Source organism: Acinonyx jubatus, chromosome E4 (genome assembly GCF_027475565.1).
Source record: "Acinonyx jubatus isolate Ajub_Pintada_27869175 chromosome E4, VMU_Ajub_asm_v1.0, whole genome shotgun sequence".
Taxonomy (NCBI): Eukaryota; Metazoa; Chordata; class Mammalia; order Carnivora; family Felidae; genus Acinonyx; species Acinonyx jubatus.
The window spans coordinates 52,117,298-52,139,862 of record NC_069395.1 but is presented as its reverse complement, the minus strand read 5'-3'; the positions used below and the strand labels follow the sequence as shown (position 1 = coordinate 52,139,862).

Below are 22,565 nucleotides of genomic sequence, written 5' to 3'. Positions count from 1 at the left end.
ATATATAGCCTAGTCTTTTATGTGTCCTTTTATAAGTCCTTTTATAAGTCCTCACTTTTCATAAAATTGATTGTTTTTTTTTAAATGTATTGGGCATTTGAAAAAATCATCTTTAATATTTTGAAGCAAATAGAAATGAACGGTTGCTCTGCAGGGGTCCTGGGTCTGGTGAGCTATGGCCTACTAGCCAGAGCTGCCCTACAGTCGAGTTTTGTTGTAATGGGTTCTGAGCTAAGAATAGATTTTATACTTTTAAAGTATTGTAATAACCACAACCCCGCCCCTATGCCCCCGCCCCCCCAAATAAAGAAGTGGAAAGAGAAGAATAGAGCTGAAAATATTTACCATTTGGATCTTTACAGAAAAGTTGGTTAACTCTGATAGTCACAGCGTATTTGTAAATAGCTTTAAGTATGTTTTATGTAATTCCTAAAATTCTGTGGAGTGTACTGTTATTTCCGTGCTTTCTCTGTGTATGGAGCATGGGGTCACTGTTTTAGCTAAAGTTACTTCTTGTTAGTTGCGTTTGTCACATAATAAATGCCAAAGGGCAATGTATTAGTGCTCCAAAGAAAACTCTTCTTATACACCTTTGCCACATGTAGTAAAACTGAAGTAAAGTTTTAGCGTATTTCTAGTGAGAAGTATATAAAAAAATGAAATTAAAGATTTTTTTTTTTTTGCATTTTGAAATGACCTTAAGTGGGGCAACTCATATTTCATGCATGGACTTTGCTGTTAACAGAGAATATATTTGAAAGGAAATATGAGAAATAGCAAGAAAAAAAAAAGTGCGCTACCGTTACTGTTTCATCATATAGGTGTGATGGAAAGCCCATGCGTTCCTCATGTGGTTATCTCAGTGTGCCTAAACGCTTTGTTGGTATTGAAGTATATTTGCACTCCTTGGTTCTGTTGGCAAATCCCAAGTGTTTACTTACTTCAAACTATCATAAATGGATAATCTGATAGAAAAAGTACCTCTTAATGTTATAAAAATATTTCTTATATTGTTATTTAAGTACTTTCAGGGAAGATTGATCTTCAGCATTAATATAGTGCATAATTTGGTTAGAAAATCAGTCTTTTTTTTTTTTTTTAAGTTTATTTATTTTGAGAGAGAGAGTGTGTGTGTGTGAGTGAGCTGGGGAGGTGCAGAAAGAGAAGGAGAGAGGAAATCCCAAGCCGGCTCCATGCTGTCAGCATAGAGCTCGACGTGGGGCTTGATCTCACAATCCAGGAGATCATGACTTGAGCAAAATCAAGAGTTGGATGCCCAACCGACTAAGCCACCCAGCTGCCCTGAAAATCAGTCTTAAAGACAATTTTACTCAAAAGATTTTTTAGAAATATATTGTATGAACTTTAAGTTTTAACTTTATAGTAAGGATAAGATTGTGAATATGGTAAGTGTGAGTTGTGATTTTTTTTTAATTTTTCATTTTTTTTTTAATTGAACATTCATTTTTGAGAGACAGCGCAAACAGGGGAGGGGCCAAAGAAAGGGAGACACAGAATCCGAAGCAGGCTCCAGGCTCTGAGCTGTCAGCACAGAGCCTGACATGGGGCTCGATCTTGTGAACCATGAGATTATGACCTGAGCCGAAGTCAGATGCTTAACTGACTGAGCCACCCAGGCACCCCGAGTTGTGACTTTTTGTACTGTATGCTTTTAGAAGAGAGTTTAACTGTTTATTTTAAAATGCTCCTATCTGGTTATTAAACTTTTATAGGTTTGGTTTCTCTTGGGGCTTTTTGGGTTTTTTGTTTGTTTGTTTTCATGCTGGGGTAAATTTTGGTTCTTTTAGTACTTTGTAGGTATATTAACTGAATGAAGCTTTATTATTATAATGATACAGTATCAAGAATTAAGTGATCATGTCTTCCCTTCTTTTTTTTCTAATTTAAAAAAATGGTCATTTCAGAAGTTAGAAAATTAGTTTGAATTAACTCACACTCTCATGGGAAGTTATCCCTAGTTCTTTCTTAATTTAGTGCTATTTTCATGTTACTCCAAAATGCAGGCTGCTGTCTGTGTCATTTTTTTAATGCTGGTGCAGTAAAGGCTTCACATTTCCCAATGCCTAAATTCTCTCGAGTGCCAGTTAATGTGATGCTTCTTTGCCTGGCTTAATGTCTGCAAACTTCTTGAAAATTGGAGATTAATATTAATATATAATTTATCTTAGAGACATTGTTGAAATGCTGCCTTTGCAATTTTCCTGTGAACGCTTTCTATAAATATTATATAATAGGATGAAGATTAGAGAGGAAAGAATATTAGAAGATAAGAGGGAGGTTGAACTCAGTAAAATTTGGTTATGCAAATTATTGGGCATGGCACACACCAGACTAGAGCTACACCAAGTTTGGATGAAAACTTGAGCACTTATGTTTCTTGCTATTCAGAGTTTCCATTACATACAAAGGTGTTTTTATTTGAAATCCCTAAAATTTAACTGAGATAGGCTTTTGCCGTTCTTCACCTTTGAAACTCCTTTTTCTTAATTTAATTCATACAATAATTGGGAATTTAGGGAAAATCTTTGGTATCTAAAGTTTTAGGTTAATACAGGATTTCATTCTTGATATTTCTTTTTTTTAATTTAATTTTTTTGTTAACAAAATTTTTTTAACGTGTATTCATTTTTGAGAGACACAGAGAAACAGAGCGTTGAGTGGGGGAGGAGCAGAGAGAGAGGGAGACACAGAATTCGAAGCAGGCCCCAGGCTCTGAGCTGTCAGCACAGAGCCCGATGCGGGGCTCCAACTCACTGACCACAAGGTCATGACCTGAGCTGAAGTCACGCTCAACCGACTGAGCCACCCAGGCGCCCCTTGATATTTCTTTTTTAAGCAACATAATTACTGCATGACCTGAGTGAGGATTTTAGGTTTTGTTTTAATGAAATATATTTCAAGTGTTCAAGGATCTCACACATATACATGCAAAGCAATTGTATTCTAAATAAAGTTGTACACTGGTACTTTTCTGGGGATGGGAAGCCTTAATTTAATCCTATAAATGTCTTTGTTGATAGTAGGGCTGATCTTTAAATGATAGATAAATGAACTTTGTACTTGAAGGGTCACTAAAATTAGCTAAATGCCATAGAGTATTTATAGAAATTTAACTTGCAATTATTTTTGCAAATATTTTTGCAAATATTTTTATATGCAATTCTATTTTCCTAAGTGGTTCAAATAAAGCCTGTGTTTGAACAGTTTGTCTAGATCCAGCATGTTAAGAGAGAGATAAGAATATTCACAATGGCTGCAACTTAATATGATATCAATAACATTTTAAATGGTAGCCTAATAAAGAGAGGAGAGTGGTTAGAAACAGTCTAGTGTTCTCAAAATAATTGTTATTGTTGACAAATGATGATTTAAATGTAAAAGAAAGACCCCAAGTAGATTTTCTCTGAGATAAAGTTCTTTCTAGCAAATGTTGTTGATGTTTGTCATTTTAATTGTACTGATGACATGAATCATGTAAAATGGTTTTGACTGTTTTTGAAAATCATTTACTTAAATCTTTAAGACACTTAAATAAGTTAACAGAACTATTGAAAAATTGTCTGTGTAAAGCCAGTCACTGTTTTATGACTTGGGAAGATAAGCAACTTTGTATTACTTAGAAAACAAACAGAAGGGGTGCCTGGGTGGTGCAGTCAGTTAAGTGTCCTGCTCTTGATCTCTGCTCAGGTAATGATCTCACAGTTTGGTTTGTGAGTTCAAACCCCGCATCGGGCTCTGTGCTGATGGTACTGAACCTGCTTGGGATTTTCTTTCCCTCTGCCCTCGCCCCACTGGTGTGTGTGCTCATGCACTCTCTTTCTCTCTCAAAATAAATAAATAAACTTAAAAAAAATTTTTTTAAAGAAACCCCAAAAATACATGGAGCTTTCTTTCTTTTTTTATTGTTAAAAAATTAGAATAGATGTGAAATGGACTCTGACTGCCCACCAATTCTAATTCTCAGAAGGAATCTTTTAATGGTTCAGCTTTTTCTGAAAGGAATATGTATCCCGTGTATATATCCCGTTTGGCACTTGCTTTTCTTGTTAAACAGTCTATTTATGTACACTACATTAAACTATTTCCCACTCATTTTAATTGCATAATATTCTGTGGCATGGATGTAACCTAACTTACTTTTCCAGTTCTCTTTTTGAAGGTTCTACAATTTCTATTTTTCTTTTTCGCTGTTTCAAATATTTTGAAGAATAGTCTTCCTTGTGTGTATATACATACATACACATACTATGAAGCAAAAATACAGATTAGTAGAAATTGCTGTGGTTTGCACAACCTGGCTTTCAATAGGTACTATTAAGTTGCTCTCTAGAAAGACTGCAGATATGTATTCCTTACAGTAGTGTATCTGAGCTCCCCCTTCTTCAAATTTTCACCCCAGGTATTGTTATGCCCAGAATTCGTGATCCCCAAAGACCATCAGGGAGCCGAGTCCGATGCAAAAGCAAAAGAGCCTTTATTCGAGCTAGCTCGAGCTCAGTCCCCTACCTGCACCGATGCAGCGGTGAGATACCAGGGAGAGAGAGCAAGTTTCAAAAGCACAAAGGTTTTATAGGGGTCTAGGGGCAGCCGATTGGCTGGGGAAGGGGCGTGGCCTCGGCCGATTGGCTGGGGAAGGGTCAGAGTCCTGTTACGCAGGTCGCTGGGCGTGTTTTGATCAGGAAGTTTGAATGGGTGAGCGGGAGGTTACTCAAGGGGAGGAGGCATGGTCTAGGTGAAGGACACAGAACAAGATGGAGTCGGCTGGCGTAGGCCTGCCCTTTCATCTCCCCCCTTGTCATGTAGCTTACGGACCCAATCATGGGACCGGCTGCATTTATGGTGACAAGGGGAACAGAGTTTGGAGGTTTTACGCTAAGTTCTGGGAAGCATGTGTCCCTGGGGTGGCTCTGGGAGGTCTGATTAAGTATTGTCCCCGAGCTGGTGTCTATGATCTGCCAGGTGATGTTTTGGGGGGCGTGGGGACTCCTGGCAGCATGAGCAATGACAAGCAGAGTTGACAGAGTTACCAATATTAGGTGGGTTGAATGCGCTGTAGCTTGAGCTTGAGCGGGTTGTGTTGGTCCCGACTGATGGCCCATTGTGTGACGAAGTCCTTCCGGATCGAGGAGGGGTCCGCTGGCCGAACGTGGGTGTGATGGACCCAGGTCGCGATGCCGTCTACTTTGAGAGCGGTGGGGGTTGTCAGCACCACGATGTAGAGTCCCTTCCAGCGCGGCTCGAGGGTCTCTTGGTGGTGCCTCTTGACATAGACCCAGTCTCCCGGCCTGTACTGATGAGGTGTCGGGGTCGGGCCAGCCTCGTAGATGGCACGGAGGCATGGCCAAATGTCCTCATGCGCCCTCTGGAGCCCTCTCAAGGAAAGAAAAAGTTCTTGATCTTTAAACTCAGCAATAAGTTCACCTCGAAGGCTGGGAATAACAGGGGGTGGCCTGCCAAACATGATCTCGTAGGGAGTAAAACCCAGAGTGTAAGGAGTGTTTCTAACCCGGTAAAGGGCGTACGGTAGGAGAGTCACCCAGTCCCCGCCAGTCTCCATGGTTAATTTGGTAAGGGTCTCTTTTAGGGTTCTATTCATTCTTTCTACCTGTCCTGAGCTCTGGGGCCTATAAGCACAATGTAATTTCCAGTTTGCCCCCACCGCCTTGGCTACTGCCTGTGTTACCTGCGAGATAAAAGCTGGTCCATTGTCTGATCCTACCAGGGCAGGAAAACCATACCTGGGTAAGATGTCTTCTAGTAGCTTCTTAGCCACCGTCTGAGCCGTTTCATGCTTGGTTGGGTATGCCTCCACCCAGCCAGAGAAGGTGTCTGTAAATACTAAAAGATATTTATAACCATACTTTCCTGGTTTGATTTCAGTGAAGTCGACTTCCCATTGGGCTCCCGGTCTGGTGCCTCTGAGCCTGGTTCCTTTTTTATTTGATGTGGCTCTCGCATTGGTGGTCTTGGCAGGCAGATACAACTTGCTCTATTTTGGTGTCCTGTTGGTGAATCTTGATTCCGGCATGTCGGATTAAGTCTTTTAATTTTCGGGCCCCCATGTGAGTAGACCAATGCATGTGCTCTAATATTGAGACTCCGAGCTGGTCTGGCAGCACAAGCTCCTTGTTAGGTATATATTACCATCCCTTTATCTCCTGGGCCATGGGGAGTTTTTTGATTTGCTGTAACTCCTCCTGGGAGTACTTGGGCTGGTCTGGTAAAACTGGGTCTCCCGGGTCCGGTAGTTGTATGGTCATGGTGGGGACTGGAGTAAGGGCTACTGCCTTGGCTGCCTGGTCAGCCTTTTGATTACCTCTAGCTACTGGGTTATCAGCTTTTTGGTGCCCTTGGCAGTGGTTAATGGCTAGCTTGGCAGGAAGCCATAAGGCCGTAAGCAGGTTAAGTATCTCCTGCTTATTTTTTATAGTCCGTCCTTCTGCCGTCAGTAACCCCCTCTCCTGATAAATTGCCCCATGAATATGAGCTGTGGCAAATGCATAACGGCTGTCTGTGTGGATGTTAAGCCATTTTCCAGCTCCCAGCATCAGCGCCTTGGTGAGGGCTATGAGCTCTGCTCGCTGGGCTGACGTTCCGGAGGGTAGAGCCTCTGCCCATACGGTGTCCGTTTCGGTGACCACCGCTGCACCCGCATACTGTGTCCGTCTTGCACAAAGCTGCTGCCATCAGTGAACCAAGTAGCCTCAGCATCGGGGAGGGGCCGGTTGGTCAGGTCCGTCCGGAATCCATGTACTTGTTCCAGGATTCCCGCACAGTCATGTAGTGGAGCACCTAGGTCAGGGTCGGGCAGCAGGGTTGCAGGATTGAAGCTGCACTGGGGTGGAACCGCACTCGTGGAGGGTTGAGTAGGAGGCTCTGGTAATGAGTCATATGTGTGTTGCTCATCCATCTATCCGGAGGCTGTTTCAGGACTCCTTCAATGGCGTGTGGGGTTGTGATCCAGATCTCCTGTCCTAGGGTCAGTTTGTCTGCATCCTTGACTAGGAGTGCTGTCGCCGCAATAATTCTTAGGCATGGCGTCAAGCCGGCAGCCACTGGGTCTAGTTTCTTAGGTAACCCACTGGGCGGTTCCAGGGGCCTAAGGCTTGAGTTAGAACCCCTTTTGCTATTCCCTTATGTTCGTCTACAAAGAGGTGGAAGGGTTTCGTAATGTCTGGTAGGCCCAGGGCTGGGGCACTTAAGAGGGCCTTTTTTAACTGATTAAAGGCAATTTCTTCTTTTTCAGTCCATTTAAATGTTTTCCCCTCTTTGGTAGCTTCATATAGGGGCTTGGCAATCTCAGCAAAACCTGGAACCCAGAGGCGGCAGTAGCTGGCTGATCCTAGGAATTCCCTCACTTCTCTTCGGGAGGTGGGAGTAGGGATCTTTAGGACAGTTTCTTTTCTGGCATCTGATAACCGCCGCTGTCCGCCCTCCAGGATATATCCCAGGTAACTTACCCTCTCCCTGCATATCTGAGCCTTCTTTGCGGATGCCCAGTACCCTAAGGCCCCCAGGGTAGCCAGCAGGTCCTGGGTCCCTCGCTCACAGTCTTTGGCTGTGTGGGCAGCAATCAGGATGTCATCTACATACTTTAGGGGAGTGTGGCCAGGGTGCTCCCTTCTGTACTCACCCAGGTCCTCGTGTAGTGCCTCGTCGAAGATGGTGGGTGAATTTTTGAATCCCTGAGGTAGCCGTGTCCAGGTGAGTTGCCCACTGTAGCCCTTCTCCGGATCATGCCACTGAAAGGCGAACAAGGGTTGGCTCTGGGGTGCCAGCGGCAGACTGAAGAAGGCATCCTTTAAATCTAGTACAGTATACCAGAACCTGGAGGGTGCCAAGGAGCTCAAGAGAGTATATGGGTTGGGAACAGTTGGGTGTATGTCCGCGACCCTCTTATTTACTTCCCGGAGGTCTTGTACCGGTCGATAGTCATTTGTGTGAGGCTTTTTGACCGGCAGTAGGGTGGTGTTCCAGGAAGACTGGCAAGGAACTAGTACTCCTAGGCTTCGTAGTCTCCAGATGTGTGGCTGGATCCCCTTCCGGGCCTCCTGAGACATGGGGTATTGTTTGATCCTTACCGGACTCTCTCCTGGCTTGAGCTCTACCAGGACTGGGGTCCTGTGAGCGGCTAGTCCTATCCCCCCCATCTCTGAATTCTTGTAGCCATCTGTCTATATTATCCTCTATCGGGAGCGCCTCCTGGTGGAGGAGGCATTCATCCTCCAGTTTCATGGTCAGTACCTGGATGGGGTGGCCCTTGCCATCGGTGACCTGAGGCCCCCCTTGTCTGAAAGTTATCTGAGCTCCAATCTTGGTCAGTAAATCCCATCCTAACAGCGGGTAGGGGCATTCTGGTATTACCATAAAGGAGTGGGATACCCGGCCCATTCCCAAATCTACTGTTCTTCGGGTAGTCCATGAATACTGGCTCATACCAGTTGCCCCTTGTACCCAGGACTTCTTGTTGGCTAGTTTTCCTTGTGGGGTGCGGAGGACCGAATGTTGTGCTCTGGTGTCGACAAGGAAGTCAATAGGGGTCCCCTCCACTTTAAGAGTTACCCTGGGTTCGGGGAGAGGGTCTGAACCCCGACTCCCCTAATCACTTAGTTCATCTAGCTCTAGGGCTTTTTACTTGATCAGTCTTGCTTCCCTTCCTGCCGACCCTTTTTGGACAATCTCGGGCCCAATGCCCTATCTCCTTGCAGTATGCACACTGATCCTTCTGCAGCCTCTGCTTCCCCCCCTTGGTGGTTCCTTTACCTTTTCTTGCGTCGTCTGCCAGCTGCCAGAGACGGCAGTCTCGTTCCTCGGGGAAGTCAGCAGTGGTAGCTAGTAGTATTCTGGCCAGGTCTCGAGTCTGCTTACTGCTGGCAGCCGCCATGGCGCGAGCCTGCTTGTCCTCAGGAGGCTCCCGGTTATTATATACCTTTTCGGCTACCACCAGTAAGTCCTGCAGACTTTTTTCTCCTAGTCTATCTATTTTCTGTAATTTTCTCCTAATGTCTATGGCCGATTGGTTTACAAAGGCCATGATAACAGCTGCCTTGCTTTCCGGAGCCTCTGTATCCATGGGGGTATAGGTACGGAATGCCTCCATGATCCGTTCTAAAAAGGCAGCCGGAGATTCATCTTTTCCCTGTTGTACATTTCCTACCTTGGCCAAATTGGTTGGGTTTCTAGCAGCCATTCGGAGACCCCCCATTAGAGTCTGGCGGTAGACCCGGAGCCTCTCCTTACCTTCTGCCATGTTGAAATCTCACTGGGGCCGAGTTAAGGGGAAGAAGGCATCTATCTGAGCCTGGTTGGTGGTGGGATTCCCGTCTGCACCCGGAACTAGTTTTCAGGCCTCATTGAGGATTCTTTCTCTTTCTTCAGTCGTGAACAGGACCTGCAAAAGCTGCTGGCAATCGTCCCACGTGGGCTGATGGGTAAAAAGAACAGAGTCTAATAAATCAATAAGCCCTGCCGGTTTCTCGGAAAACTTAGGATTCTGAGCTTTCCAATTGTAGAGGTCACTAGTGGCGAAAGGCCAATAGTGATGGAGCTGATTCCCCTCCGCGTCTGGGGGTCCGGTGGCTCGCAGGGGCAGAAGAGTGGAGTCGGCGGCGGAGGCGGATTGCTCCCTCTGAGCCCTTTGTCTGGTAAAGGGCGGGCTTCCCACTGGAGCGTTTCCGCCTCCCGCTCTCCACAGCGTCTGCCTCCCCCGGAGGGGGAGGATGGTGTTCTTCCGGCATCCTAGAGGGGTTATACGGGGGAGGAAAAATTAATTCTTCTTCAGTACCCCTCTGTAAGACAGGGTAGAGGGGTGCTGAAGGCTGGATAAGACTTTTCTTCTTCTTTGTCCCCTGCAAAGCAAGAATGGGTTTTGGCTCCGGAGGGAGCGGGGCTAGGAAGGGCTTAAGCCAAGAGGGTGGGTCTCTTCTACAAGGTCCTGCCAAGTGATAATGTAAGGGAGCTGATCAAGATGACCCGTCTTAGGCCGAGAGATGATACTCCTGACTCGGTGGATGGTAGGGAGGTCGAAGGTCCCCTCTGGTGGCCATCCGACATTGAAAGTTGGCCACTCGCTAGAACAAAAAACTGCAACCGACCCTTTCAGACTTCCACACTGAGGTTGTTAGCTCTTCCCCTCACATCCTTAAAGTGATCAATCATAATACTTAGAGGAGTAGTCTGAGTCTGTCCCATAACGTCCGTCCAGTAAGTCCACAGAACAAAACAGAGAAACACAAAAACAGAGGGCCCCTAGAAAGTCTTCCAATTCCATGGAAGCAAAACTGCAAGCTAGCTTAGACATTTGAGGGGATTCCACGTCCCTCCAAAACCGATGAGGGGATTCCACGTCCCTCCAAAACCGATGAGGGGATTCCACGTCCCTCCAAAACCGATGAGGGGAGTCCACGTCCCTCCAAAACCGATGAGGGGAGTCCACGTCCCTCCAAAACCGATGAGGGGAGTCCACGTCCCTCCAAAACCGATGAGGGGATTCCACGTCCCTCCAAAACCGATGAGGGGATTCCACGTCCCTCCAAAGACGACGGCCTCACGCTGACCAGTGGGAGCGACCTGCCTTGTCTCAGACCTTTGAGGGGATTCCACGTCCCTCCAGAAGGGAGAATCAGAACGTCTTCCGAAACTCCCGGCCCGTGGTCCTCCAGTGCGTCCACTTAGACCGCGTCGGGCACTACCAGAATTCCAGAAATGAGCTCACACAGAAAAGACAGAACAAACAGACAGACACTAACCGTGGCCAGTCAGGCTCTCTGGGTCGGGGGTCCCCTGGGGGTCTTGGGGATCCCGGGCTGAGCCCCCAAATGTTATGCCCAGAATTCGTGATCCCCAAAGACCATCAGGGAGCCGAGTCCGATGCAAAAGCAAAAGAGCCTGTATTCGAGCTAGCTCGAGCTCAGTCCCCTACCTGCACCGACGCAGCGGTGAGATACCAGGGAGAGAGAGCGGGTTTCAAAAGCACAAAGATTTTACAGGGGTCTAGGGGCAGCCGATTGGCTGAGGAAGGGGCGTGGCCTCAGCCGATTGGCTGGGGAAGGGTCAGAGTCCTGTTATGCAGGTCGCTGGGCGTGTTTTGATCAGGAAGTTTGAATGGGTGAGCGGGAGGTTACTCAAGGGGAGGAGGCATGGTCTAGGTGAAGGACACAGAACAAGATGGAGTCAGCCGGCGTAGGCCCGCCCTTTCAGTAGTATAATCAGTCTTACAATGTTTACTATTCTCATTGGTGGTAAATAGCATCTCATTCTCTTTACATTTCCCTGATTACAAGTAAGGATGAGCATATTTTGTATGTGTTTATTAGGTTTTAATTAATAAAAATTAATTAAGTTTTAATTTTGTAAGCACCTCCATGATAGTTAAACTTCACATAAACTGCTTTTCCTGTCAGAGATTTAATATTTCACAATACTTACAGTCAAATTCTAAAAATCTCATTTGGTTTATATATTTGCCAGCATAGCAGTCTCAGGAGAAGTTGGGAAGAAAGCATGATTTTTGTAGCATAGGGGAAGAGTCATGAAACACTGTTCACTTGGACTCAGTCTTTGGGATTTTTATCTGTTGAGTGGTGTATATTGTCTTGGGATTCTAGCATACCATGGTTTTACAAATCAAAAGTACTAGGAAATCCAGAAATAATCCTTCCTATTTGATGGGCGGGGATTTTCTCTTCCCCTCAGATTCTCTCCCTCCCTCTCCGAAGTTTACTGGGTACCTGCTCTTTCAGCATTGTGGTCACTTAGGACAGCTTCATTTTTGATCAGCATCTGCTTCACTTGGTGTGGTGATAGTAAATCGAATCAAAATATATTTGTGTTAGATGAAAACATCTTAATCATGCTTCAGCTGGCTGAAGAAATGTAAATGTTCTGGAGGATGGTCGCTAGTGAAATCTGGAGACCATACAGTAGTGGTCAGTAGTGTTAAGGTATAGAAGGTGCCTAAAAACATATAGTACTTGAGATTTATTTTTGTGATAGTGCCTGGAGACTGCTTCTATGATGTAATAATAGCAATAATAGGACTTAACCTTTATTAGACATTTATACATGCCTGAGAGTATTATCAGCATGTTTGGATGTTCTCCATATTGCGAAGTCAGCCCTTTCTGGCATCTGGACTTTTATTGCCGTAAGTAGTAGTAGGTGGTCTGTAGTTGTGCAAAGCCTGCTTCAGAGACCTTGTGTCTTAGGAGGGTTTGTGTAGCCACTGTACCCGCTTTTGCTGCCAATTTAATGATTAGGATTCAGACTAAAATACTGTAGTGACCACCTGGGTGTGATCATTCACACACCCTGACGATATTGATACAGCTGCATGTTTTCAGTGAATCTTTGAATTAGAAGAGATCCTAGGGTCATCCACTGCCTCCCCTCTCCTAAAGTAGAATTCCCTTAATGTTTGGCAGGAGGGACCTCCCCCATGCTTGTGGGTGACAGACCTCCCACAGAGGTCTCTGTGGGAACAGGTTGAGTCACAGATTCGCAAGGCAGTTAATTCCACTTTCTAGTTAACAATAATGGGAAATATGTATGAAGAAACTATGTGAATTATATTTAATTATAATACCAGCCTTATAAGGTAGTTTTTTTCACATTTATTTATTTTTGAGAGACAGAGCAAGACAGAGCATGAGTGGGAGAGGGCCGGGGGTGGGGGTAGGCACAGAATACGAATCAAGCACCAGGCTCTGAGCTGTCAGCACAGAGCTCGACACGGAGTTCGAACTCATGGACTGTGAGATCATGACCTGAGCTGAAGTCAGACACTTAACCCACTAAGCCACCCAGGCACCCCATAAGGTAGTTTTTTTAATCAAAAATTTTATTATAGAAAAGTTGAAGATAGAGAGGTAAAGCAATTTGCCCAGGGTCACACAGTGTGTGAATATTTTTCTTGCTAATATATTTTCTTTCTTTTTCATGCTTAGACCTTGCTTAAATTTCCCTTTTCCTCCACAGGTACTGCCCCATTATAAGTGAAGGCAGAGTATGACAGAATCACATTGTTTATCAGCCTTGTGCTGGGGTTTGGGATGAAGCCAGAAAGCTGATGACAACTGTGACTCCCAGTATGTGTCTCTGGGCAGGGCTTGGGGACATAGGTGTCTGAGGAGAAGACTTGAGGAGAAACCTGCTAGTTGGTGGGTTCTCTTTATTCAACCTGTTACAGTCAGGAAAATTTTGATAACCTCAAATAATTAAAATATTTAAATTTTGGAGACTGGCAACAAGTTAGGCATTATATGTTTTGCTCAGAAGATGTACTCAATAAATGTTATTTGAATTTATTTATACTGAACTATCTCATTCATAGTTCTGGAGACTGAGCCCCTGAGATAAAGTGACAGTGTCAGGACCAGAATCTAGGCTCCTGATTACTTTAAAATTGTATTCTGTGAACAATTGACTCCTTTAACTGAACCAAGACTGAGAGCTCATTAACTATTTGCAGAAAGATTGTAGAAGTAATTCATATACCATTCCTGTAGCAGTAGTCAGTATCAGGAAGAAGAGGGCTTAATTTTTCACTTGGAGAAATGATGACTCTTGTCACACTAGGGGGATGTGGTGTTCCAATGATTTGAATATGGCATTGGGAGTTGAATGACTCAGATCTCTTATAACTACAGGAAGAAGGCTGAGCTTTCTGAAAACTTAGTGCTAAAAATATCACACTGGCTTTAATTTTGGGGCTGGAGTAAATATTTGTAAAATGTATGTCAGCAGAAGGGCTACACAGTATCCTAGAGACAGGCAAATTAGTTAATAAAAATTCTAAGTGGTACTCATTTGAGCATACTAAAATATTTTGAGGGTTTTTTTTTAAATACAGTAAGTTTGTTATAAAAAACCCAGAAATTGGCTTTAGATAATTAGAGATTTAATTTATCCTTTCTCTTTGTATCAAAACCACAGACAAATTTTGCAGCAGAGAAATAAGGGTTTTAGATCTTACAAGTCTCTTCAGAATTACTTGGTTTTTGTATTTACCTTCCTTTCCACAACTGTCATGACTCTAGTGCTGGTTTTCTTTTGCTTCTAGCGTTCTGTGGCTTTGCTTGTCCACTTACCCTCCCTTTCCAGATCATTTTTTCCATCCTTCTTACATTCAATTATATTTAAAGCCTGTTATAGAGAAAGCACTGTACTAAATGCTTAGAACCAGGACCTGTCTTCAAGGAGCTTGCAGTCTAGAGGTAGAAAGAGATATGTGTATGATAAATCAAGATAGAGGAGTTAAGATGGTGGATTAATAGGAGGACCCTAGGCTTGTCTCAGCTCTCCAACACAACTAGATAAATATAAAATCATTCTTAATACCCAAGAAGTTGACCTGAAGACTAACAGAACAAACTGCACAACTAGAGGGAGGGAAGAGGCCACATTGTGTAAGGTAGGATGTGTGGAGATGAGATTTGGGGATTTGAGAAATGGATTGCAGGTGTTGCAGAGGGGAGGGAACCTTGGTTACAGATAGAGGCGAGAGAGAGAGAGGGAGAGAGGAGGGCACAGGGAATGCACAGGAAAATACTTCTCCAAAGTGATTGACTGGAAAAACAAGAGGTGCTGAGTTTTGTGAGTTTTTACATCCAGGGGGGCTCAAAGACTGGAGTTTTAGAGGTCCATGGTGTGGCTGGTGTGGAGCCCTGAGGATGCTGCTCTGTGGAAGAAAGAGAGCAAAGAGCCTAGGGGCAGATGGCACAATCTGAGGATCCCCTGGGACACTCTGGGAGAGACAGTTCCCCTTTCTGGAGTGCATCTGGGAGAGGTGGCATTGCCTCTCCGGAGACAAAAGAGCTCTTGAGCGCCATTAACCGCCCCCCCTCCCCCAGCCCCTCAGCATAGGTGCAGAGACACCTGCTGAGGGTGGCTAACCTGGACACTGGCTCTTTGCTACTCTTCACTCCAAACTCCATGCCCCTGTGTTTTGGTGTGACTGCCCTTCTGGGACAAATCTTCATTAGTCCCAGCATAGTGAAACCCTCTGCTGGAGGACCAGTGCAGGTCCATGCAATGCTGGGTCCTTAAAGATTGGAGTTTTTAAGCCAGCTGGCTGCTTGGGATAGAACATGGGTGTACTACACTGTTGGACAGGCAGGTGAACTAGACACAGGGTGAAGACAGGGATCTGAGGGATGCCTGGGACACAGGAAGGGAGATTGCTCTTCTGGGAGGGCTTCTCGGATAGCAGGGGCACAAACTCCCCTCTCAGGGGATGAGGAAGTGGGCTGGCACCATTCCCTCCCCATCTCCCGCCCCTCAACATAAAATAACTTGAGTAAGCAGCACAGTGCCAACACTGGCAACTTAAGTCACTTATACCAAGCCCTGCCCCCTTGTGCTCTGCATGTGCTGCTTTTCTTGGGCAAGTGCAGTGGGCCTCTCCCCGAGAAGACCAGCACAGACCCCTGCACACACCATGTCTACTGACCATAGAGTTCTTCAAAGCTTCAGCTCTAGTGGAAATAGCATCAGGTCATTTTTAACATAGCACACCTGGTTAAACTCAGCACACTCTGGCCAAAGTCCAAACACTTCCTACTAGAGACAAGGAGAAACTACAGAGGACTGACGTGAGGGAAGGAACAGCCAAAATACAGCAGCAGAATGCACACCACATATACCAGGCATACCTCCTGAAGTGGTAGGCCCTGGAAAGTATATGACCTTTTTTTTATAAAGACGTTTCTCTCAGGAGCAGGAAACATAATGGAAAGGTCTTGTCCAGGAATCTAATCAAAACAGATATAAGTAATATGCCTCATCCAGAATGTAAAACCTCAATCATAAGCATACTAGCTGGGCTTGAGAAAAGCATAGAGGACACCAGTGGAGTCCCTTATCTCATAGATAAAAGACCTAAAAAGTAGGTGAAAATGAAAAAATGCAATAACAGATTTGAAACTAACTGGATGTAATGATCACAAGGAAGGAAGAAGCAGAGCAATGAATAAATGATATAGAAGATAAAGTTATGAAAAATAATGAAGCCGAAAAGAAGAGGTTAAGATAATTTTTGGATCACAACTATAGACTTAGGGAACTCAATGACTCCATAAAGTGTAATAACATTTGGATCATAGGAGTCCCAGGAGAAGAAGAAGAGAGGGAAAGAGGAACAGAAGGTTTATTTGAGAAAATTATAGCTGAAAGCTTCCCCTAATCTGGGGAAGTAAATAGACATCGAAATCCAGGGGGCACAGAGAACTCCCATCAAAATCAACAAAATCAAGCCAACATAAAGACATATCATAGTTAAATTTGCAAAATATAAAGAAAAAAGTCCTAAGAGCAGCAAGAGAAAAAGGGGTCCCTAACTTATAAGGAAAGACAAAGTTAGCAGATTTCCACAGAAACTTGGCAGGTCAGAAGGGAATGGCATGATATATTCAGTGTGCTGAATGGGAAAAATATGCAGCCCCAACCAGAGTGACCTGATTGAACAGGACGCTGAGATGCTTTATGGATTGTTCCATGCCCACTGTATCTTTACCAATCATGGTATTGCCCAGATGTTGGAAGAGTACCAGCAAGGAGACTTCGGCTACTGTTTCCGTGTGTCCTGTGAGAACCAGCCAATGCTTCCCATCAGCCTTTCGGACATTCCAGATGAGGCCATGGTGAAGCTCTACTGCCCCAAGTGCATGGACGTGTACACACCCAAGTCATCACAGCACCATCACATGGACAGTGCCTACTTCAGCACTGATTTCCCTCACATGTGCTTCATGGTGCACCCCAAGTACTGGACAAAGTGGCCTGCCAACCAGTTTGTGCCCAGGCTCTAACAGTTTCAAGATCCATCCAATGGCCTACCAACTGTAGCTCCAAGCTGCCAACAACTTCAAGAGCCCAGTCAAGATTATTTGCTGATTCCTCACCCCACCTATCCTTTAGCCTTTAACATTTCCATTCCTTTGCTGCCAGCCCTTCAGGAACTCTCTATGGTTTTTAGTTTAAGAGGATCATTATTGTGGTGGGAATATGAAGTAAAGTGGAAGAAAAGGCAAAAACCCACAAAACAAAAAACAAACCAAAAAACAATACTAAGCTAAGAACACTGTACCAGCAAGGCTGTAATTCAGAATAAAAGGAGACATAGTTTCCTAGATAGACAAAAACTAAAGGAGTTGGTGACCATTAAACCAGCCCTGCAAGAAATATTGAAGGGGGGACTCTTTGGGAAAGAAAGACCAAAAGCAACAAAGACTAGAAAGGAACAGAGAAAATCTTCAGTAACTGACAAAACAAGCAATAAAATGGTACTAAATTCATATATATAAATTACTCTGAATGTAAATGGACTAAATGCTCCAATCAAAAGACATAAGGTGTCAGAATGGGTAAAAAAACCAAGACCCACCATCCAAATGCTACCTACAAGAGACTCATTTTAGACTTAAAGACACCTGCAGATTGAAAGTGATGGGATGGAGAACGATTTGTCATGCTAATGGACATCAAAAGAAAGCAGGAGTAGCCATACTTATATCAGACAATGTAGATTTTAATGTTTATTTAGTTTTGAGAGAGAGAGAGAGAGAGAGAGAGAGAGGACAAGCAAGGGAGAGGCAGAGAGGGAGACACAGAATTGGAAGCAGGCTCCAGGCTCTGAGCGGTCAGCACAGAGCCCAACGTGGGGCTCGAATCACGAACTGTGAGTCGAAGTCAGATGTTTAAGCCACTCAGGCGCCCCAGATAATGTAGATTTTAAACCAAAGACTGTAACAAATAAAGAAGGGCACTTTATCATAATAAAGGGGTCTATCCAACAAGACAATCTAACAGTTGTAAATATTTATGCCCCAAAGTATATAGATCAATTAATAACAAACATGAAAGAACCCATTGATAATAATACAATAATAGTAGGGGACTTCAAAACATCCCACTTACATCAATGGACAGATCATCCAAGCAGAAAATCAACAAGGAAACAGTGGCTTTGAATGACACATTGGACCAGATAGACTTAACAGATATATTCAGAACATTTCATCCTAAATCAACAGAATGTACATTCTTTTTGTGTGTACATTTGAAAAGACGTTCTCCGGAATAGATCACATACTGGGTCACAAATCAGGCCTCAGCAAGTACAAAAAGATTGAGATCATACATGTGTATTTTCTGACCACAATGCTATGGAACTTGAAGCCAACCACAAGAAAAAATTTGGAAAGACCACAAATACAAGGAGGTTAAAGAACATTCTACTAAAGAATTAATGCGTCAACCAGGAAATGAAAGAAGAAATTTACAAAATACATGGAAACAAATGATAATGAAAACACTATGGTCCAAAACCTTTGGGATGCAGTAAAAGTGGTGATAAGAGGCAATACGCAGCCATCCAGGCCTACGTCAAGGAGCAAGAAAAATCTCAGGTATACAACTTAACCTTACACCTAAAGGAGCTAGAAAAAGGACAACAAATGAAACCTAAAGCCAGCGGAAGAAGGGAAATAATAAATATCAGAGCAGAAATAAAGGATACAGAAACAAACAAACAAGCAAAAAACCTCCAGTAGAACAGATCAATGAGGGGCACTAGGGTGGCTCAGTTGGTTAAGTGTCTGACTTGATTTTGGCTCGGGTCATGATCTCACTGTTGTGAGATTGAGGTCTGTGTTGGGTTCTGTGTGGAGCCTGCTTTAGATTCTCTCTCTCTCTTTCCCTCCTCCCCCCCCGCTTCTTCCATCCCTCTCCCCAGCCTCAAAAACTATCTCTCTATCTCTATCTCTCTCTATATATCTATATAATAGAACAGATCAATGAAACCAGGAGATGGTTCTTTGAGGGAATTAATGAAATTGGTAAACCCTTAGCCAGACTTATAAAAAATAAAAGATAAAGGACTCAAAATCACTAATGAGAGAGGAGAGATCACAACCAACACCACAGATGTAAAAATAATTATAAGAGAATATTATGAAAAATTATATGCCAACAAATTGGGTAATCTGGAAGAAATGGATAAATTCCTAGAAACATAAACTATCAAAACTGGAACAGGAATAAAGAAAACTTGAACAGACTGATAACCAGCAAAGAAATTGAATCAATAATAAAAAAATCTTCCAACAACAAAAGTCCAGGGCCAGATGGCTTCCCATGGGAATTCTACCAAACATTAAAAGAAGAGTTCATACCGATTCTTCTCAAACTGTTCCCAAAAAATAGAAATGGAAGGAAAATTTCCAAACTCCTTCTGTGAGGCCAGCATTACCTTGATTTTAAAACCAGATAAAGACCTCACCAATAAAGAAAATTACAGGCCGATGTCCCTGATGAACCTGGATGCAGAAATTCTCAACAAGGTAGTAGCAAGTTGAATCCAACAGTACATTGGAAGAATCCTTCACCATGATTAAGTGGGATTTATTCTTGGGCTGCAGGGATGGTTCAGTATTTGCAAATCAATCAATGCGATAAACCACATTAATAAAGGATAAGAATCATATGATCCTCTCAATAGATACAGAAAAAAACATGAGAAAGTACAGCATCCATTCTTAATAAAAACCCTCAACAAAGTAGGGATAGAGGGGACATACCTCAAGATATAAAGGCCAAATACGAAAGACCTATAACTAATATCATTCTTCAGTGGGGAAAAACTGAGAGCTTTTCTTTTCTTTTTTTTCTCTTTTAATTTTTTTTTAATCTTTATTTATTTTTGAGAGAGAGACACACAGAGTGCGAGCGGGGGAGGAACAGAGAGAGGGAGACACAGAATCTGAAGCAGGCTTCAGGCTCCGAGCTGTCAGCACAGAGCCTGATGCCGGGCTCCAGGTCACAAACTATGAGATCATGACCTGAGCTGAAGTCAGATACTTAACTGACTGAGCCACCCAGGTGCCCCTTCTTTTTTTTTTTTAATGTTTTATTTATTTTTGAGACAGAGACAGAGCATGAGTGTGGGAGGGGCAGAGAGAAAGAGAGACACAGAATCCAAAGCAGGCCCCAGGTTTCGAGCTGTTGACACAGAGCCTGATGTGGGGCTCGAACCCATCAACTGTGAGATCATGACCTGAACTGAAGCTGGACACTTAACCAACTCAGCCATCCAGGTGCTCCAAGAGTTTTTCTTCTATGGTCAGTAACAAGAAAGGGGTATCTACTCTCAACATTGTTATTTAATGTAATACTAGACGTCCTTGCCTCAGCAATCAGACAACAAGAAGAAATAAAAGGCATCCAAATCAGCAAGGAAGGAGTCAAACTTTCACTATTCACATACTACATGGTACTCTACATAGAAAACCCAAAGGACTCCACCAAAAAATTGTGCTAGAACTCATACACGAATTCAGTAAAGTCTCAGGATATAAAAACAATGTACAGAAATCTTTTGCATTTCTGTACACCAATAATGAAGCACCAGAAAGAGAAATCAAGGAATTAATCCCATTTTCAGTTTCACTAAAAACCATAAGATACCTAGGAATCAACCTAATGAAAGTGGTAAAAGATGCGTATTTTGAAAACTATAGGACACTTCTGAAAGAAATTGAAGAGGACCCAAAGAAATGGAAAAGCATTCCATGCTCATGAATTAGAAGAACAAATGTTGTTAAAATGTCTATACTGTGCAAAAGCAGTCTACACATTTAATACACTTCCTATCAAAATACCACCAGCATTTTTCATAGAACTAGAACAAATAATCCTAAAGTTTGTATGGAACCACAAAAGACCCCAAATAGTCAAAGCAATCTAGAAAAGGAAAGCAAAGCTGGAGGCATCACAGTTCTGGACTTTAAGCTGTATTACAAGGCTGTAGTCATCAAGACAGTATGGTACTGGCACAAAAACAGACATATAGATCAGTGGACCAGAATAGATACCCAGAAATGGACCTACAGCTATATGGTCAACTAGTCTTCAGCAAAACAAGAAAGAATATCCAATGGAAAACTGGACAGCAACATGCAAAAGAATGAAAGTGGACCGCTTTCCTACACTATACACAAGAATAAATTAAAAATGCATGAAAGAGTTAAATGTAAGACAGGAAACCAAAAAATCTTAGAGGAGAACATAGGCAGGAACCTATTTAATTTCAGCCATGGCAATTTCTTGCTACATATGTCTCTGGAGGAACAGGAAACAAAAGCAAAAATAAACTGTTAGGAATACATCAAGATAAAAATCTGCACAGTGAAGTAAACAATAGTTAAAAGGCAGCCTTTGGAATGGGAGAAGATATTTGCAAATGACATATCTGATAAAGGATTAGTATCCAAAATCTATAAGGAACTTATCAAACTCAACACCTAAAATATAAATAATCCAGTTAGGAAATGGGCAGAACATATAAATAGACATTTTTCCAAAGAAGATATCCAGATGGCCAACAGACATATGAAAAGATGCTCAGCATCACTCATTTTTAGGGAAGTACAAATCAAAACTACATTGAGATATCACCTCACACCTGTCAGAATGGCTAAAATTAACACAGGAAACATGTTGGTGAGGATGTGGAGAAAGGGGAACCCTCTTAAACTGTTGATGGGAATGTAAACTGGTATAGCCACTGTGGAAAACAGTATGGAGGTTCCTTGAAAGTTAAAAATAGAATTACCCTATAATCCAGCAATTGCCCTAGTAGGTGTTTACCCAAAGGATACAAAAATGCTGATTTGAAGGAGCACATGCATCCCAGCGTTTATAGTGGCATTATCAACAATAGTCATAGTATGGAAAGAGCCAAAACGTTCATTGGCTGATAAAGATGTCATTGATATATACAATGGAATATTACTCAGCCATCAAAAAGAATGAAATCTTGACATTTTCAATGACATGGATTGAGCCAGAGTGTATTATGCTAATGAAATAAGAGAAAGGCAAATACCATATGATTTCACTCATATGGAGAACTGAAAACAGATGAACATAGGGGAAAAAAGGGAGAGGCAAACCATAAAACGGACTCTTAACTATCAAGAGTAAACTGAGGGTTGTTGGGGGATGGGTTAAATGGGTAATAAGTCATTCCAAAGGGAATTTGTACTGAGCACTGAGTTTACATGTAAGTGATGAAACACTAAATTATACTCCTGAAACTAATTACATATATGTTAACTAACTGCTAAATAAATAAATACATAAATAAATAAATGCAAGATGTTAGAGGTACAGACACTCAGAAGTTGAATTCCAATAGATAAAATTTGGATACCTCTTGAAAGCTATGCACTTATGGTCATTCCCAAAGTGAGGTTTTTGTTGAATACTTAAAATGGTCATGTTATCAAGTTAAGGGATTAAAGCTCTCTAAGAAACCTTGAGTTTCATTCTCACGACTTTTCTTGAAAAGAAGATGATAGTTTGCATAAGAATCATACACCTGAAGGATAGAATGATCCAACAGATTCCCATTCCTTTCACTATGACCAGCAACCAGATTTTAGGGCAGAGGAACAGAAGCGTGGATTGTAGTTTGACTTAGTGGAGTATCTGACTTTCACATAGGTCACATTTTATATGCTGGCCTTTATCATGTTTTCGAAATTTAT

General features: G+C 42.9%; 2 protein-coding genes across 9 annotated transcripts in view; one reads left to right on the top strand and one right to left on the bottom strand.

The window, feature by feature from the left end:
• Window positions 1-22,565, top strand: part of RABGAP1L (RAB GTPase activating protein 1 like) — a 755,477-nt gene that overhangs the window by 179,606 nt on the left and 553,306 nt on the right. The gene's annotated exons all lie outside the window — the stretch shown is intronic.
• LOC128312964 (uncharacterized) lies at window positions 8,182-10,971 on the bottom strand. The gene is made up of 2 exons (XM_053208979.1): window positions 10,943-10,971; window positions 8,182-9,445 (listed from the first exon to the last, which is right to left on the bottom strand). Exon 2 carries the CDS (start codon window positions 9,269-9,271, stop codon window positions 8,633-8,635), a length of 639 nt encoding a protein of 212 aa, XP_053064954.1. The 5' UTR covers window positions 9,272-9,445; window positions 10,943-10,971; the 3' UTR covers window positions 8,182-8,632.

Excerpts from the sequence above, each read along its gene's own strand:
- LOC128312964 (XM_053208979.1), bottom strand. The coding sequence starts at position 9,271 with ATGGCAGAAGGTAAGGAGAGGCTCCGGGTCTACCGCCAGACTCTAATG.